The sequence below is a fragment of the Scomber scombrus genome, chromosome 16, assembly GCF_963691925.1.
Source record: "Scomber scombrus chromosome 16, fScoSco1.1, whole genome shotgun sequence".
Lineage (NCBI taxonomy): Eukaryota > Metazoa > Chordata > Actinopteri > Scombriformes > Scombridae > Scomber > Scomber scombrus.
In genome coordinates, this window is record NC_084985.1 from 20,638,581 (window position 1) to 20,657,009 (window position 18,429).

The 18,429-nt window shown below is 40.4% G+C and overlaps 2 protein-coding genes across 2 annotated transcripts; one reads left to right on the forward strand and one right to left on the reverse strand.

The window, feature by feature from the left end:
* The first annotated feature begins 1,385 nt into the window (after window positions 1-1,385).
* On the forward strand, window positions 1,386-3,918 carry smim12 (small integral membrane protein 12). The gene is made up of 2 exons (XM_062435976.1): window positions 1,386-1,422; window positions 2,904-3,918. The coding sequence occupies exon 2, from the start codon at window positions 2,918-2,920 to the stop codon at window positions 3,191-3,193; it is 276 nt and encodes a 91-aa protein (XP_062291960.1). The 5' UTR covers window positions 1,386-1,422; window positions 2,904-2,917; the 3' UTR covers window positions 3,194-3,918.
* A 6,980-nt stretch (window positions 3,919-10,898) lies between these two features.
* On the reverse strand, window positions 10,899-16,296 carry gja4 (gap junction protein alpha 4). Its single transcript, XM_062435702.1, has 2 exons — window positions 16,161-16,296; window positions 10,899-13,023 (listed from the first exon to the last, which is right to left on the reverse strand). Exon 2 carries the CDS (start codon window positions 13,012-13,014, stop codon window positions 11,890-11,892), a length of 1,125 nt encoding a protein of 374 aa, XP_062291686.1. The 5' UTR covers window positions 13,015-13,023; window positions 16,161-16,296; the 3' UTR covers window positions 10,899-11,889.
* Window positions 16,297-18,429: the final 2,133 nt, after the last annotated feature.

The window sequence follows — 18,429 nt, forward strand, 5'->3', positions numbered from 1 at the left end:
AGCAGAACTGGCACTTGTGATGTTGTTCCCTGCAGGGGGATGAGCACATTTCACTTTATCTGACAGGACTGATCAGATGCCAGTTCTGGCAACTATAAGATGGACAGCACAGAGAGAGGAACTGCTTAAAAGAAGCATTTTCAAGCATGAAGCATAATCACCCACACAGAATCCACTTAATCACAACAATTTCAGCAGTCATTTGAAGTAGTGATAACATAAAAAATTTGGATATAGCACCTTTTTTTAACTATCTCCTTCTGCATAAATTACTAATGAATCAGAGCTGGTTATCGCTTGATGACAGGCTGCATTCCAGTTACCATAGATCAGCTCTATGCCCGCAACACTACACGGGTATAGTTTTATGGCAAACGTTTGGGCCTGAGAGCTGAAATATCATAGTCATCAATCATATATAGCTTTACAAAGAACACTTACTGATTCGCAACCCAGAAACTACAGTAGCAGAGAGGATTTTTTTTCCCCCACTGTAGGCAGCTCTCTAATTTATGGTTTCCCACTGCTTGACTGGAATTTACTCAATTTCTCTGAATCCCTCCCTCAAAGTAAAAGTAAACAAAAGCAAAACCTCTAAAACTGTGTCTTTATATAACAAGCCCATGAAAGTAGATCAGTCTTTATAGGCCAAACTTTGCTTTTAAACAACAACAACTACAAAAAGCTATCTCAGCACTTGAGGGGCTTGTCATCTGAGTGGGATATCTCACACCTTGTCAGTGTGTGACACGTTATCAGTGACAGATCTGTCAGTCTTTTCATGAGTGTTCCTTGAAAGGAGAATTTTGTTCAAGAATGCCGTCGAATGTTTGAAGACAGAAACAGAGGGTGTGTTGCTGCTACATAACTTTTCAGGTTATTTAGCATACAAGTTCTACAGTGTGTACTATTGTAGTAATGCACTTTAACTATTCAATTTTAATTAAGAAATGTCTACATTTAAAAGGTGATCCTAAATTGAATGCATTTATTGTTTAGTTGTTGTAAACAAAGTTATTCTTTATTTTAATGTATAACTCAATTTATTGTTACCAGATACCGTCAGTACCATTAATATTCCTCTTTTGATTCGTAAGGATGAAACATGTACAGCAGATTCATTTTAGCTTCCTCACATCATTGAAGCAGTGTACCATTAATGCCACTAGGCGGTGCTGAAACACTGAGGGACACGCAGACAAACCTTCTTGGTTTAAGCAAAGTGAGGCTCTTGGCCATAGACATGTATACCGCCAATCAAATTCAAAGAAGAAGAAAAACGCGAGGCTCTGCAGCCAATCAAATCCACAGAAGAAGAAGGAAGTGAGCCTTTGCAGCCAATGAGAAAACTCGCCACCAGGAAGTCTAGAGTCGCGGAAGTTGCGTTGACCCATTGCTGCACCAGGCGTGCTAACGGTAAAGGTGAGTGAAATTACCTAATGTCATAGTTACACAGACAGAAAATACACATGTAAGGAGATAAGCACCACTCGGGCTATTAAACGTAGCGGGTGCAGGTTTGACATTAGAGTGACACCATTCATTAGCTGTCACTAAGTTGCCATAAATAACCGGTTAACAATCCTGCAGTTACGAACGGCTTCATGACATAACTTCTATGAACCGAGACAATACAGAACTCCATAAGAAAAAGTCACAATTTAATTTGTTTTGCCTTTGAGAGAAGTAAAATAAACGGTGTCGAACACAAATAAGTAACATTTGCTAATCTAGAAGAACTGCTTTTCAATTCGGCGAGCATGCAATACAAAAACAAACACAAAATATCATACAAATATTAACTTTGTATGTGGTTAACGTTATGTATGGCAACGAAAGGACCTAATAATAACTAAGTTTAACAGCAACGTATATGACACGTGACATATCTAAGATGTCTACATTAAAGAGAGCAGGTTGTTTACTATTAGTAGTGTTAATCTGGTACTGACGCTCTCCATTGTCCTGCCAGCTTTTTGTGTGCTATTTCTGTTGCTTGTAGCTAAGACAAGGTTAACATGACATCAGAAGGACATTTAAGTGTTATGTGACTGACATGTATCAGCCTGACGTCCTCCTGCTGAATATGGGTAAGGGTTAAAAACTCAACACCTGTATGACAGTACAGTCAGGTTCTAGAATTGCTGTTATTTTGACCGATATGTGCTAATGATTTGCAATATTAGAAGGAATGATAATTTTTAAGGTAATTATTCTCATTAATATTGAAAAACATTAAACATGATGATGGTGTGATATTCATACCATACAGTGTCTGTAGAGTATGATGTGTGCTACACTTATATAGCACCTGTCTAGTCTTCTGACCACCCAGAGTGCCTTACACTGCATGCCGACATTCACCCATTCACAAACACCAAGCTGCTCATCAGGAAGACTGGCTAATCACACACACTAACACACCGATGGCACAGCCTTAGGGAACAATTTTGGAATCAGTATCTTGGCCAAGGACACTTCGACATGTGGACTGGAGGAGCCACTAATCGAACCATTGATCTTCCAATCAGTGGACAACCCGCTCTATCTCTCATCACAACTGGGGGTCTAGGCCAGGACATCTCTGGGGTTCAAGTGCCACAGCTTTGCCAGTTTCGTCTGACCAGGGCCTCTCTTGGATGTCATTCACCATCTCTATCTCCTCTTATTTTCTGTTCTTGCAACTGTTACTATCAAATAGAGGCTTAAGTAATGCCCTTAAAATCATGTTATTATATTTTCATCATTAAAAATCACCAATTCACTATCAGAACAAGTGAGGTATAGCTTAGTCATATTTCTAAAATCATCTATGTTTGACACTTCTTTCTTCAGTTGTATTACTGTTATTATACTTTAATGTAAACCAAAATCCACTGACCCTTTATTCTGTTTTCTTCCAGAGCATTGTGCAGTCATGTGGCCTATATTATGGACAGCGATGCGGACCTACGCCCCTTACGTCACATTCCCTGTGGCGTTTGTGGTCGGAGCAGTGGGCTACCACCTGGAGTGGTTTATCAGGGGGACCCCCAATCCTCGAGAGGAGGAGAAGAGCATCGTGGAGCTGAGGGAGGAGAGGAAGCTGCAGGAACAAGTGGGGTTGGACAGCACCCAGGTGCTTAGCCTCAAAGATAAACTGGAGTTCACACCCAAAGCAGCTCTAAACAGGAACCGACCCGAAAAGAGCTAACCCGTCCTGCTGGGAGAGACTCATTTCCAGTTGGAGGATAGTGCATTGGGAGCAAAGGGGACGAACCAGAGGGCCAAAACACCTATTCTTCCTGTTCACCATGGCAACACATTCTCACTCCAGCATGCCGGTGTAAATATCAGACACTTTGTGGAACATAAAGGACAGCTAAAAAGTAAATACCATTCTGCTGAGTCAAATATAGCTTATATGTGCTGTATGTGGTTAAAAACCTGTGTGACTTCATATGAAACTTTGGCTGTCTCTGATAACAAGGTGTGATGCGGTTTGGCCTCCTTTTGTCCACTGGCTCGAAGGAAAGAGCATTTACTGTTTTATTTAAATCTAGTTGTTGTTCCACGACACAAATTGTATTGTGTCTTGACTGTAAAACACACAAATGTCTCTTTCTTTGATTCTTTGATTTTTTTTCGTATGCAAGAAGGCTGTAATAAAGTGTTTCTCCTTTTAATATCATGTGTGTTATAAGGAAGGAATCCTGATTGTGAACATAAAAGCAGAGGAGAAAACTTTCAAATCTTATGTAACCTTTCATCATATGTGACTAAATAAGGCAGCAGTGTGTGGGGGGTCTCTCAGGAAGTTTATGCTGCTTAGTCCTATTGTCTGGAACATCTACACACTGCTTTCATTTTAGAAAGTTGTGAAGGTTTGCACACCAAACATTTTAATTGTGAGTGATCTTGCTGTATATGACAAATAAAGGCTGAATACTGAACATGTCCGCCCTGTTGACAGTTAATTGGCATCCTACAGTATGTTTGACATCAGCAGTTCCTCCACTGATTCAGTCTGACAGAGTAATAAAACAAAAGTTTCAGTTTTTGTTTTATTTCTGGCCACTTTGTGTTGCTCCCGTATTGTTTCGCATTCAGGTCTCAAGAAATATCTGATCGCACTTGATTATGAAGCGACCGTCGCCAAGGACAGAAAATAACATCAAAGTCAGAGGAAGGACGTTATGACTCTGCTCATTGAGCTTCAGGGAGGAAATTATTTTCGAGGGAACATGGTAGACAAAGCAGTGATAAAGGAGGAAATGGCCACATTATTCAACTGTAAAAATTTGACCTCTTGTCTGTTTTCGCTTTCATGTGGTACAAAGTTGATGAATGACTTCAAATCGAAATGATCAACATGTTATTGTGTGGGCTAATTGCAGGCAAATGTACTTTTGTGATAGTCTTGGATGAGCCAGTCATTGACAAGCCTAATGTTGAAAGCTACAGTAGTATTGCTGAACATGACTGATTCAGGTGATGCTTTTAGATGCAGACCACAGTGTTTTCGGGCCATTAACTGCCACATACATCACCCCACCACAGAATTGTATGCACAGAAACAGAATAGAGTGTGAAAGCATTCCTTTTTATACAAACATCACTAGAACAACAAGAGCTAAAATTTAGCTTGTCCTTTTAAGGGGAGCATTCTACGCTGTATTTCACGAATCATTAGTAATGTCAAAGATCTAGTCCAGAAAAAACATTGATTCATCCTCATAGCCCAGCTTGAGACAAAATTTTTGTTCATGATTTTTTCCCTGTTTGTCATTTAAGTCATAAAACTAAAATGTGCATTTTTTTGGAATGATACAGCGCTGAGGTTATGTAGGACGACTGTCGTTAAATAAGAGGAAACGCTTCCACAGCAAAGTCTTCATTACTCTCTAATTAAAACAAGGGGAGTGATGTGGTCAGGAAACTGACTTCAATGAGAATTCAAAATGGATTGGAGGCGTAGAAGTCACTGCTGTCGTAAATGCTCCAAAATGAGACAACTTTATGAAGTTTTGTGAAACGTTCAATAACTCGTGCAGTTAGACCTGCAATCATTATTGTGTTTACACTTTTCCTCCAGTTCTGCAGGCTTTGGATAATGAAACAGAAAGGTCCATCTCTCCTGTGCCCCAGGAGCTCTCCTAATAGGTGATAACCTTTCTAGTATGCCAGGAAAAGTTCCGCTACGTTACCCTGCCAGCTAGTGAAATGGGAAAGATTATGAGGCCCAGATTTACATTGGCACCAGAGTGGTTAAAGCTGTGCTATCGGCATTCATCGACTCCCCTCTTAAGTTTGTTATCAGTGGAATGACACGCTCCAATCCAATGACCTCGGTTGTGCATGTTCAGAGTGGCAATTACTTCAAGCTGGTGGAAGTTTCCATCTGAAACTAATGAGGATGGAGAGGTGGAGGTGGAGGTGAGGTTGCGGCTAAATTGTACTGAGAGAGAATTGAGAAGGAACGCGGCATGTTTAGGTGTGTGACTGCTGTGTGTGTTCTCCTGGGAACAATCACAAGACAGGTCGGCCGTCTAACAATGGCCCGACTCCTCAGTACTGGACAGTACTGTGGGAACCGAGCTTTGAGGCTCCTGGGAAAGAAGCGGGATGTAGGGAGGTGCTCCATTGTTCTTGGTGGATGATGGGGATCATTTGTGCGAGTGATGCTGGCTGTTCCTTTTTTTTGAAAGGAGGTTCAATCTAACATCCTGAGTGGATAGTTTGAGACGCCGTTCCCACTGCTGTAGGAACAATAGGGCTGTCTGCCTGCTGGAAGGGCACCACATCCCCTATTAAACATCCACACAGTCACAGAGTTCAGGAATACAGGTACTGTTGTATATCAAACTTATACACAGTCAAGAAGCCTTAACATAAATATGTGAAGAGCCTCACATTTGTAGGGAAAGTCAAAGTAAATATACTTGCAGGTATATTCTCACAGTGGCATTTGAAGTATGAAGAATGACCAAGTCACTTTAACTCCTCCAGGCTGTCTGAGTAAGATGGAAACTGAAAACACATCTCTCATTTTATCACCTACATTAAAAAGACATTATAGTGATTATAATTATGGTACATGTAGGCAAACTACCCTATTTATCCATCCAGTAGACCCATTCATTTTGAGTTGTGTTTCTGGCCACGTAACAGATCTAAAAGTCTGCTTTTAGCTCTTTTAGTTTTACCTCAGCAGTACCTGAGGGAAATGTCTGGGTTTTTATCAGCCACATGCCACCCAGCTAGTCTGCGCTAACTCGGTCTGTTTGCCTTCTGGTACCGGACAGGTGGCGTTCAGAGGGTTTTATCAGAGATTTTTAGATGAAAACAAGGTTGATGAGTGTTGAGAGTCAGCCAAAAACCAAAAAGATGGGAGCTCTGAACCAAAACAATGAGCTGAAAGATGTTCAAATCTCCACAGAGCAGAGGGGAGTGTAGTTAGACGATAGATTGCTGTGAGATCGTCACAATGAGTAACGTATTTCACATTACACATAATCATTTGATCAATTGTTAATATAAATATGTTAAGTTCAGCTTTAAACATTAAACACTGGTGAGGTTTTTACCCACTTTTTACTTACTCATGTCATACTTGAGGTACTGCAAGTCCTTAAATCTACCACTCTGCTTCACAACCACTATATTTAAGAGGACCACCAAATACTGTAGCCCTGTAAGCACATTCGAACCTTGCACTCCACCCTCTGCACACACACACACACACACACACAAACAAATGTCTGCGAGCCATAAGTGGTACCAGGCCTGTTAATTGACTCCAGTCACACAGCAGGCACTTTGCCCATTTCCCTCATCCTTCCCTAGCCTTTGATGGGGTGGCCATGACATTAGGTCAACAAAACACGGGAGAGAGCAGGGATAATACAATGCAACAATGCCCACTGCAGCCCCCATTGTCAGGGTGAACAATCCCTAACGCAACGACCAATCCCTGGGGAGAAACAATACTGGAGCAGGAAACAGATACAAGACCCACTTCCTGTCCTGAGTTTATATTTAGGAACTGCTCAAAGCACTTTTTGTATTGTTTTATTGAGTAGCAAAGTGCCCAAATTTAAGTGGACCGGATTGCTTGGACGTGACATTGTTATGGATGCAGGGGGAGTCGTGTGTCGGTATTGTGTGTGTGTCTACGCTGAGAGAAAACAAAGGGAGTTGGCACATAAAGTACTGTATGCCTTCCACATGTACAGTACACACACACACACACACACACACACACACACACACACACACACACACACACACACACACACACACACACACACACACACACACTACAACATTAAAAGTGGTCTTTGCTTTTTGCAAGGCACATTATTTTCAATTACATCCAAATAAAGAGATATTGCATAAGGTACATGACCTCATTCACCCTCCAGCGGGCTATTTTCAGCCCTTGCCGTGCCTTGTTTATACTTGTGTGTGAAAGTCTGAGTTTTGTGAAGTGAGGTCACGATGGTCATTCCTGACTTCTTGAGTGTGTTCATGTGTAGGAGCAGGGGCGCACTGGCCAGAAAAAGCAGCCTAGGAGTTTGCTGTCAAGCGGCCCCAATTTGATGCACCAAATTCAAGCCCCTCCCTTTCTGACACTGTAACTGTATTTTCCAGATAACCACTAATTTGTTGTATTCAATCAATATGATCACATAAGAGCACAATACATACCTATGCTCTCATTTACTTCACAGTCACATTATAACATTCAATAGTGCATGCACCTCTAGTTGGATCTGTGCTTGTTCCTGCTCCCTCCTCCACCCTTTTGCTTTCTTATTCAGAGGCATGTTCACCTGTTTGTTTAGATGTCGAGTAAGTATATAACAAATTATTTTTATTTCTGGGCTGACTATCAAATATGACATGCCTTATAGGCTATAATGTAAAAAAGAATTGATGAGCAGCCTAGAAGAAAATGATCAAATGTACATGTTTATTTTTGTTATGGGGTTAGGCTAGTGAACCCAGGCACAGAACACTGAGGCAGGAGGCTGTGGCTGGTTTAGAAGGAGTTTTATTACAGGGTGGTAGATGGCAGAAGGGGCGAGGGCTGGGGCAGGAGCTGAAATCTGGGATTGAGACTTTAGTGTGAAGCTGGACAAAGCAGAGCAGAGGGAACGCTGAGGGGAGCCAGGCAGAAAAATGACTCAACCAGTGCTAGAAGTATGACTAACTGCAAAAACAGAGTCTACAATCTGGCGATGAAGTGTGGGCGGACCCAGGTATATATGTGGGACTAATTATGATTGGTGGCAGCTGGTGGTCTGACTCCTGGACACCTGTCTCCACTCTTGCAATCAAGCACAGACACAAGAAAGGAGAGGGGGAGAGAGAGAGAGAGAGAGATAGAGATGGCAGACTACGATGTAGAAGTGGAATTTTACCCATTCATGGTTGAAGTCAATGACCAAGTTTTAAACACTTCTGTGAAATTTAGTTTACACTTCTCTTAACATTTGCACACTGAATCTGACTAACTCCAAGGTTTCTGATTCTTCACCACTGTCCTGTTCATCACCTGCAGACTGCTTAAATGAATCAGTTATCTTAGGACACTTTGTAGCATCAGTCAGCAAAATATTTTTCTTTTTTTCTGTGTGTGCACCTTCTCTTCTTAACTACTGTGATTATAGATAGCACCAGCCATGTTGTTGCAGCTTACTTATTGAATAGCTGTACATAGGCTGAAAAATAATTGGCCCCCAAAAGAGCGGCCCACTGAGAAAACTCCCAAACTTCTGAATGACCAGTCTGCACCTGTGGTTGAGGGCTTTCTCTGTTTAGTCAGGGTGCTTCCTTGAGATACGGAAGGTTGTTGGTAGTACAGCTGGCAGGAAGTATGACAACATATTAACCCTTTCATTCTAGGCCCGGCACTTATAGTTGGACCCTTTGAGAGCCCTTTGGTGTCACCTGGTGTCATAGACATGGCTGTAAGACTTTACCTGAGGAACTGTTGTTTCGGGGGCATGACAGTTGCTAGAGCCTGGAGGAGACTTGATGCACTTTAAACTGCTTGGTGATGTGTATGTGTGTTCTTCTGAGAACAAGTCCACTAATTCAGCAAACCGTACACAAGATTGTCTTTCTTTGTATGACTAGGAGCATGTTGCTTTACTCAGCTTCACCAACAGAATGAGGAAATGCATCAGCAATGACTCCAACAATGTCAGGAAACGCTGGCAGCCATTCCCAAAGGTTGTCTGCTTAACCATTAAGGATGACCTGTCGCACAGAAGGGGATCTTCCCATCCAGTGGCTCCCATTCATATCATTTGTACAGCCTTTACACAAACAAATATACTCATTGTCAAGCTTTTTATCGGAATATCCTTTAAAAGCAAAGCGTTTCTGATCTGATTGCCCTGATTATGGGAAATAGTCTAGACTTGAATCATGGGTGTTCAAACCCATGAATGGGAGAACACTTTATTAATGTCCTATTGTCCTGAGAGAGTCTCTTCTGGAACATGTTACCAAAACATCACTTTCATGCGCTGTTATGGGGCTTGATAGGAGGGTAATGTAGATATTGACCGTAGGAGAAAAAAAAGGCCGCTACAGCAGTGAATAAACCAGCTCTATTGTTTTCTTTGTAGGGGTTTATATGTGCTTCACTGAACAGGAAGTGATAGTTTATTCTGTAGAAAGATTAGACAGAGGCTTTGGACTTCTCTGGCTTCATCAGCTGTAAGTAAGATGAATGCAGGTTGCTCTGCTGTTCCTACTGCTGGCTTTGGTTGGCAGCAGCAGGCTGATATGGGTTGCCCTGTGCAATCTGTTCCATGACCCCCTGGCTTTGTGAAAACATGCATGTTAACAATCATATGGACACGTGCACGCGAGTCCACACAACACACCCACCCACCTGGACTTAGATAACAAGGCTGCACAGGAATGCCAGCCAAGTTCTTGTGAACAGGCTTTGAACTGGGCAGCTTCAGCAGGCTATTTGGATTGTTCGCTCAACAATATCTGCCAATTTATCCTTGACACAGGGAGAGGTCGACCATAAAAAAAACACATTCCACTCGGAGGACTGAGGAACAGTCTTCCTATTATCATTAAATCATAAAACATTTCCATGTAACTGCTGCAAAAGAAAAAAAAAACAGATTAGTTTTACATTTTGTTTTTCGGCGGCTTATTACAGTTTGGCCTCACACAGTTCAGGCTATTTGTTTTATGAGAACCTGTCTCCCACTTAAATTTCCCATAAACCCTCCTTTCCTGCTATAGATAACTGCTTAATCGTCATGCAGACAGTTCTGTAAATTGCTGGAAATGACTGCCATGTTACAGAGCACTGCGGCAGCAGCTCTTACAAGACATATGGGTACATTCGTTCAGAGCCTCAGAACCTTTGTTGAAGTTACTGGAATTTATCAATTGCTCTCCACGAAAACAGCGTTAACACTGAGGACTCCCGAGGGGATATTAAATAGAGCCAGCATAAAGTGTTGTTCCACCTTGTGTGAACTAGCATATAATTGATGCCTCTCTCCCCTGTACAGTCAGCGCTACAGATTTGAAAACAGCCATTAAATCACAAGTTATTCCCCTCCGTTCTATGCCCTCAGAAGGTTATGCTAAAGATAACCTGTAAGGCTCATCCACCTCTCCACACCTCAGTCTTTCTGCTAGTCTCAAAGCTCCTTCTCTTGTGTGATTCAGCGCCTCCATATTGTGACAGTATTTGAATAGAGAAAAGCGTATGTTTGGACACCGAAGCAATACACACAGAGACAGAGAAGAAAGGAAATAAAAACATTGCAACCTCTATCTTGGACTGGATTCTGTACTGTATAACATGTGGATAATGCTGAAATATCATGTGATATTTATGAGAGGGACTGACAGTGGCATCATTCATTTATGATAGTTAAAAACTTTATTTTCTTCAAAATAATAAATATGAACAATTGTATCTCTTCATGTATATCTTTAACATTAAAAACAGATTTCACATAATTAGTCACTTTCTTTCACTGAATTTGCACATTCTGTACCGCTCTCAGTCCATTCAGTGTGCATCTTTTCAATCCTTTCTCGAGTTCCCCAGAAGTGTTAATTTTTCTTTGCTCCATTTTCATTCTCATAACACAGTGGTCCTCTCTCTCCTTTTCTCTCCCTGTAGCTGAATATTATGGTTACTGGTGAAGACAAGTCCTTTACAGTCTCCCAGAATTCCCAATGGTTTGGCTCCCCTTCTCTTCACCCCCGCCTTCTCAGTCCATAACCCCAACTCAAGTGACCAAAACTCACTGGGTGAAAGGGGAAAAAATACAATGTGTGTGTGCATGCATGCATGCCTGCATCCACACAGTCATTATCCTCTTGGGAACTGAGCGGTATCCAGAGACCAGTACATTCCACAGTGTGGACAGAGCCACTGGGAGAGGAGAGAGTTTTGGAACTCCAGGGGTTATAGAGGAAATCTCAAGGGAAATGGTTTAAATCTAGATCTCCTGCGAACCCTCACATACACGCTCCCACAACATGCCCTCTGCAGACTTCCCTCGCAGTGCTTTTTCCGCTGTAACATCAGCACTAAAAGCCATTAAATGTAACAAGAAAGCACCTTATGACTGTAATCTTTTCTCATTGTGGAGTCTCATTTTCTTTGCCTTGGGGAGTGTTCTCAAAATGTTCTGTTTTGAATAGGTCCATTTATCTGGTAAATCTTTGTTTGAATGTCTGCCTGCCTCTGAGTCATTGAGTTCACAGTGCGATAGTTGTTCTTCTTCATTTCTCCCTCATTGAGCTCTCACCATATGAAAAAAAGGCTCTGAAACCAAACAAAGCGTTCATAATCATAATCAACATATCACCCCATCTAATATCAACATATCACCCCATCTAATGTCTTCATACATAATGCTTCTGATTTGAGTGTCCCTTATGGGTACTCTTAGTGTTTTTCCCAGTGTGATGTGGATGTTTCTTATAATGAACTCTAGGGGAATGTATTGTCCTTATAGCCCCCATGCAGTTCATGTAACTGGGGAGTATGTCATTTCCAGCCTCTGCAGGTCCCCAATTCACCTCTATTGCCAGATCCCCTGTAGCCTCAGCCTGCACGGGAAGGTAAGCATGGCTCTCTGTTATGTAAGATTGTTGCGCCTCTGCTTGGAGTTGGGGACTCTCTTGTAAGGCTGGTACCTGTCTTGACAAACGTATGTAGTCCTCCCGCTCGGCGCGGTAGCGTTTTTCTAGCCGATGGGTGATGGCAAGCTGAAGGAGGTGGAGGAGCTCAATGAAGTTGAGGAGCAGGGAAATCACAGCGATCACCTGAGTGTAGATGGTGAAGATGGTCTTCTCTGTGGGTCGAGAGACAAAGCAGTCCACTGTATGGGGACATGGGCTCCTTGTGCACTCAAATCTTGCTGGAATGAAGAAGCCATAAAGCAACCACAGCCCCACTATGAAGCCCACTTCTATGAAGATTTTGAGCAGAATACTGAATGTATATGCACACAGCAGTCTGCCTTTCAGTTTAGGAGCCTCGGGAGGACTTCCTTCAGCTTTTCTACCTTTCCCAACATTCTCCTCTTTCACGTTCTCTTCTGCAATGTCTTTTTTTGCATTGTTATTACTTTCTGTCACAGTTTCTCCTCTGTCATTTCTGCCACTCTCTTCTTCTGCTTGCTTGTTATCATTTTCCTCCTCTTTATTTTTGAGGCTCTTAGCCCTTACAGCCACATATCCAAAGTAGAAGATGGTTGGCGTGGAGACCAAGATAATTTGAAGGACAAAGTAGCGGAAGTGGGAGATGGGAAAAGCTTTGTCGTAGCATACGGCAGTACAGCCAGGTTGTCCCGTGTTGCAGATAAAGAGAGCTTGCTCGTCATCCCAGGCAGATTCGGCAGCTGTTCCAAGTACCAACACGCGAAACAAGAAGAGTACGGTAAGCCAGATACGACCAATGCCTGTCGAATACTCCTGGCCCTCCTCCAGCAGATGCTCCAGAAAGCTCCAGTCAGCTCTGGACATCCTCTGCTTCTATAAGGGAGAAATGGTAGAGGATGATTGAGAGAGAGAGTTTAGAGTTAATTCACATTTTGAAGCACACACACACACATTTTTAAAAGTTGGGAAATAACTGAGGTTATGGGATATTTTAAGGAAGATGAACAAATCAATGCAATTGTTATAGTAGTAGTATAGTATTTTTCGGTCTCAATAGTAGGACATGTTGTGAACTTTGTACTCATTTGTAACTCTCTAACCTAACCCTGCTCACATATTTCCAACTTCATCCGCACACAGACTCCAAACGACAAATAGTTTTGAAGCAACAACATTTCATAAACTGCACTTTTTCACCAGTTTTTTCTTACAATCCTATGAATATGTCTTTTTGTGATCTAGTGTCATAAATGGACCAGGTGGAGCCAAACACCTTTGAATCATCATTTTAAAGCCTGTTCTGCATGTTCAAAATCTGAATTGTTTCATTAGATTCTTAGACATTCTTAGGTTACATCTGCCTGCATGTCAAGTTTTACTTATTATAAGCAGGGTTGGGAAGGTTACTTTGGAAATGTAATAGGTTACAGATTAGTAGTTACCCTATTTAAAACGTAGTAATTAGTGTAACTGTTTCAATTACTTAATCAAAGTAATGTAAATTCTTACATTTGATTCATTTTTGATTACTTTTTCTAATTTAATAACAAATGTTTTCAACTATTATGGTAAGTGTGCCCACTAAGCCCACCAAAATCTAAGTTGAGTGTTTTTCATGGATACTGATATGATGTATAAGTGAGATCATTTCTTATAAAGCAAGATTTAGCTCTCATTTGAAAATGTATTCATTAGTTCATGTAGATTTTGGAATATAAAATAAAGATAATTATAATTGGTACCATTTAAGCCTAGTGTACTCCAAATAACCGCACACCATAGGAGCTCCCATGCAGGTAAAATTTAATAAAGCAAATAACTCCAAATAAACCCACATCATGATTTATTTACAAAATATTTTTAAAAAAAATCGATTTAAAGAATTAGAAACAGCAATATATTAATATTCATTAAGTATACTTAAAAATGAGGGGAAAACCCTCCTGAGCAAAATCTTAAAGGTCTGACTTTAGATGTAACCCCCTTTGTAATCATCAACATTTTCATAAGTAACTGTAATTTAATTACACATTTTTTCTCAGTAACATTTATTTTGTAATTAAATTACATAATGCCATTACATGTAACTAGCTACTCCCCAACACTGATTATTAAGTTAATATATTTTGCCAAACTTGTCATTTACTACTGCATTTCTGAACAGACTGGTTTGAATGTACCACTTAACACTTCATTGGTGTAGTAGATTTCCATTACAAAATTCTTGAGGGTTTTAATAAACACTCAGCTAATGCGTAAGTGTTTAATCATTTCTATAAGCAACAAAGGAGTTATGTTTCCCCAACCCTCTCAGTATAATGGCGTCTTTTTTACTGGGGAGCATGTATATCTGGCTGCAGCCCCCTTTTAGTTATTCCATGAGCTCACAACGTTGTTAGGGTGGGCTCCAACTCTTCATCATCAAAGATGTGAAAAACAAGGCCTCTATATACTAAAGTGAACTAAAACAAAAACACATGGCAGCTGCGTTAACATTTAATATGAATGGAAGTAGTGTATACTTTTACTGTTCACAGTAAAACTGGAGTGTATGAGTCCAAGAGAGGCCGCTTAAACTTTTATATTGTACAGGGGCATCATCAGGGCACAACATTAGCACCAGCAACAAGCCAAATGCTGGTAAAATATGCAAGTGACTGGTACAGTAGATTTGCTTCACTCATCAACCAAAAAAACAATAGTAATCTATTCAGTGGCTTGTAAAATCTGAACATTTACTAGGCATTTGGCCAGTGGACAAAAAACACATTATTTGTTTCTTTATGGATCTATGGATTAATGAAAGCTGATTCAATTTATATAGAGTTATTGATTTAATTTAAGCATTGTCTTGAGGTTTGGGAAAAAGGGAGGTAGTTGTAAATTGTTAAAGATAAATGACACAGTCGGTGGCTTGCACACACACACACACACATACACTCACACACACATCTGAATAAACATCCTGTGTGGGGGAGTTAAGACACTGCTGTGACACTTCTTGTCTATTTGTTTGGATTATATGTTTGTCTGTTATTTCTTCCCCTCTGAGAAAAAAAAAACTTTTCCTAACAGCGAAAACACAAACTCCTGTAACAGGATGAGGAAGGACAAAGGCCTGTCAGGAATTCTGGGCAGCTTAACAGGAATAAAAACAACTTTTCTGATCCAACTACATCGAGAGTCAGAGAATTGTCTCGATGTCTAATTTGCTTAAAACAAACCAACGAAAACCAAAACAATAACGTAAAGTAGGACCATTAGGTCCATACCATAAAACACTATGAAGTATAATAAAACAGTTAATTTAAAAAAATCAGAAACTCTACAAGCTGTTTCAAAGAACTGAGAAATGTATCTCTATTTTGTTTAACTTGTGAATTACACAAGGTTTACTGTTTAGCCAAATTTAAGTCTAGATAGATAGATAGATAGATAGATAGATAGATAGATAGATAGATAGATAGATAGATAGATAGATAGATAGATAGATAGATGCAAGGGTTCTTTTTTTGTTTTAGTGATCTTATGAGATTAAAAAGCAAAACAGTTATACACAAATAATCATAATAAACTCCATATTAAGGACCACAGACACACTACGATATCTATCAAAATTATAATAGAATAACAGCTAAAATTCATCTGGACCTGAATTCACTCTAGATCTCTGGAGGTAGAAAAATGTACAGCTACTAAAATACATAAAAGACAAATAAGTGTGTGATAATATATAAATATCAGTCAAATATATCAGCCCCTTGTAGAAATGTTATTGTGATACAATGGGGGTTTAAAACAATGTTTTACAGTACAGTTACAGTGATTTGTTGAGAACTTTTTAAGTACTACAGGGACATAGACATAAAAAGCTTATGTCCCTACATGCAGTGACAAATATCGCTACAGGAATGTCTAATACAAAAATAGGCTACAAGTGGGTTTTGTTAGTCAGAGGCACAGTCCTAACCAGACAACTCCCCAACTTCCAAACTATGAGGAATTCTTACCTTTCTCTCCCCTGAAGCCGGTTTGTCTCCTTATTGGCTATCTGGTCTCAGCAGCACTCAGTGTACTTCCACTGTCACCTTCGTCCGCTCCTTACAGTGGTGGTCTGAGAGGCTCCAGTCGTTGTGTGTGTGTTTGTGTGTGTGTATGCGTTTGTGTGTGCCTTCTTTAAAAAGAACCGATGTAATCGGAAAAAGTGGGGAGAACTTTCCCATGCCTGTGTGTTTAGCCCTCCCTCAGGAACTTCGTCCAGGAAATGGGATGGATGAACTCGAAGTTGTTCTGGTTAACTGCGCTCGGGTTGAACTTTTGTTTAAAGTCCTCCAATTTGCATTAATCAGACGTTAATGTCGCTTGCCTTCGGTTATTTAAAGGCAATAGAGGCGAAGAGAAGAAAACGAGGCATGAATGAACAATTTACTGGAAAGAGAGAGAGAGAAAGAGAGAGGGAGGAAATGACTTTTTTGCGGTGTAAAAAAAGAGATTTACAGTGTTACTACATTTATAAATAAGAAGAAAAATTAAAGAAAATGTACACATTAATTAAACTAAAAACCAAGTTACATATCCGTTTTTTTCTGTAAGAAAATAGCCCCCACCAAAATCATTATGATTTTATCTACATTGTTTTCCTTTGACTACGATAAATAATCTTCCTTCTTTCACCTCGCACACATAGTTGTTTTTTTCCTTATCAGTAGATGCTTAACGGGACTGCCTGACTGCCAACTAAGCTCCTGTAATTTTCCATTATGCCACGCAATGGCGCCAGTCACCTTATTTCCAGGAAGCGCATGACGCTTCGGTCAATGACACCCAGTAATTACCCTGAAATGTGTATCTTATTATCTGAGTTGCAGAATCGATTTGTTGACCTCTTACGGCTTGTATCACCTGCATCATTAAGCTAAACTCCCAGCTTGTTGCCGAGGTAACATCACCCTCAATAGCTGCATCAATAATCACTTTTGCTGCTGTCAAACTGCAAACTCTTCAATCTAGGTCAAATTGGGTTCCTCCCGATTATTGTCAAACCCAGGATGAAATTAAATCAATACAAAGAGGCTTAGTAGAGACAATTAGTTTGTTTATTTGAGTTTACCTCTCAGAGGGTTTACAATGTTAGACATTCAATTACATGTAGGATATTGTGAAACTTAGAGGCCCACTGTGCTGTGTACGCAAGATTCAAATGATCTGATATATAAGTGTATTTTGTGTAATAGTGGTTGGATAAATAATTTAAGTGTATATCAGCTCCACCAGCTCTACCCATTCAGATAATAAGCTAATTGACTTAATGGTGTTTCACCTTTTTATCTAAATTACTGTTTGTTTAGGACAGGGTTCTCTGTTGGCTGATGCAAATTGTGTAATTGTAAGATGTTGTTGTTATGCTCATAGGAGAGTCTTTTTTTAGTCAAGGCCCAGACAGCCAGTTTGCTGAACACAGGTTTTGTTTGCAGATGTGAACCCGAACAACCCCAAGATGTTGCTGTAATTCAGCTTTTCTGTGGTTTCTGTACTTACCCGCTGGAAGTCCATGGAGATAATACAAAACCTTGAGGCGCTTCTCTGCAATAATACCGAATAGAGAAATGGGCCTTTTCAAAAATGTGCCTTTCTCCTTTGGAATATGCAAACAGATTGTTTAAGTAAAAGGTAGCTGGAAGCTGAGATTTTTTCATATCTCAAATCAATTTTGGCACAAGCAATGCTCCATGCTGCCATGAGCATTAAACACAGTGGCTTTCTCATGTCACCAAGAAATTGAAACCGTGATTGATTGTAAATGAGCATTTTATTCAAATACGTTTACTGCATGATAACGCAAATTAGAAAATAACCTCACTAGTCATAATAGTGTTCGGCATCATATCACTTGTCATAATGTAGTCTGTGCTAATCCAGCTACTAATGGCCTCTCTAGTTATCACCTTCTGACACCACACTCAGTCAAATTAAAGTGTTTGCTGAGAAGACATCTCACAGTCTTTTCCAATCCGTAAAATCATATGTGTTAGGAGGCTGGTTCCATCTACCTGTATGCAGCAAGGAGCCAAGCTTTATAAAAAGCCCAGTAAATTGACAGTGAATCATTTGGTCATTGTATCTGCGGATGACTGGCGAGGAGGGAAGTGAGGACAGCCGAAAGTAATGGAACTGTTTCCATTCAGGGGATGTGTTATGCCTTCTTGTGTTCTGTGTATTCATCTCTGCCGGAACAGTTATCAATGAAACTAATTGCCAGCTTCAACTTCAATCAGTTCC

What these genes read in the sequence shown, in the direction of transcription:
- smim12 (XM_062435976.1), top strand. Translation starts at nt 2,918, where the DNA reads ATGTGGCCTATATTATGGACAGCGATGCGGACCTACGCCCCTTACGTC.
- gja4 (XM_062435702.1), bottom strand. Translation starts at nt 13,014, where the DNA reads ATGTCCAGAGCTGACTGGAGCTTTCTGGAGCATCTGCTGGAGGAGGGC.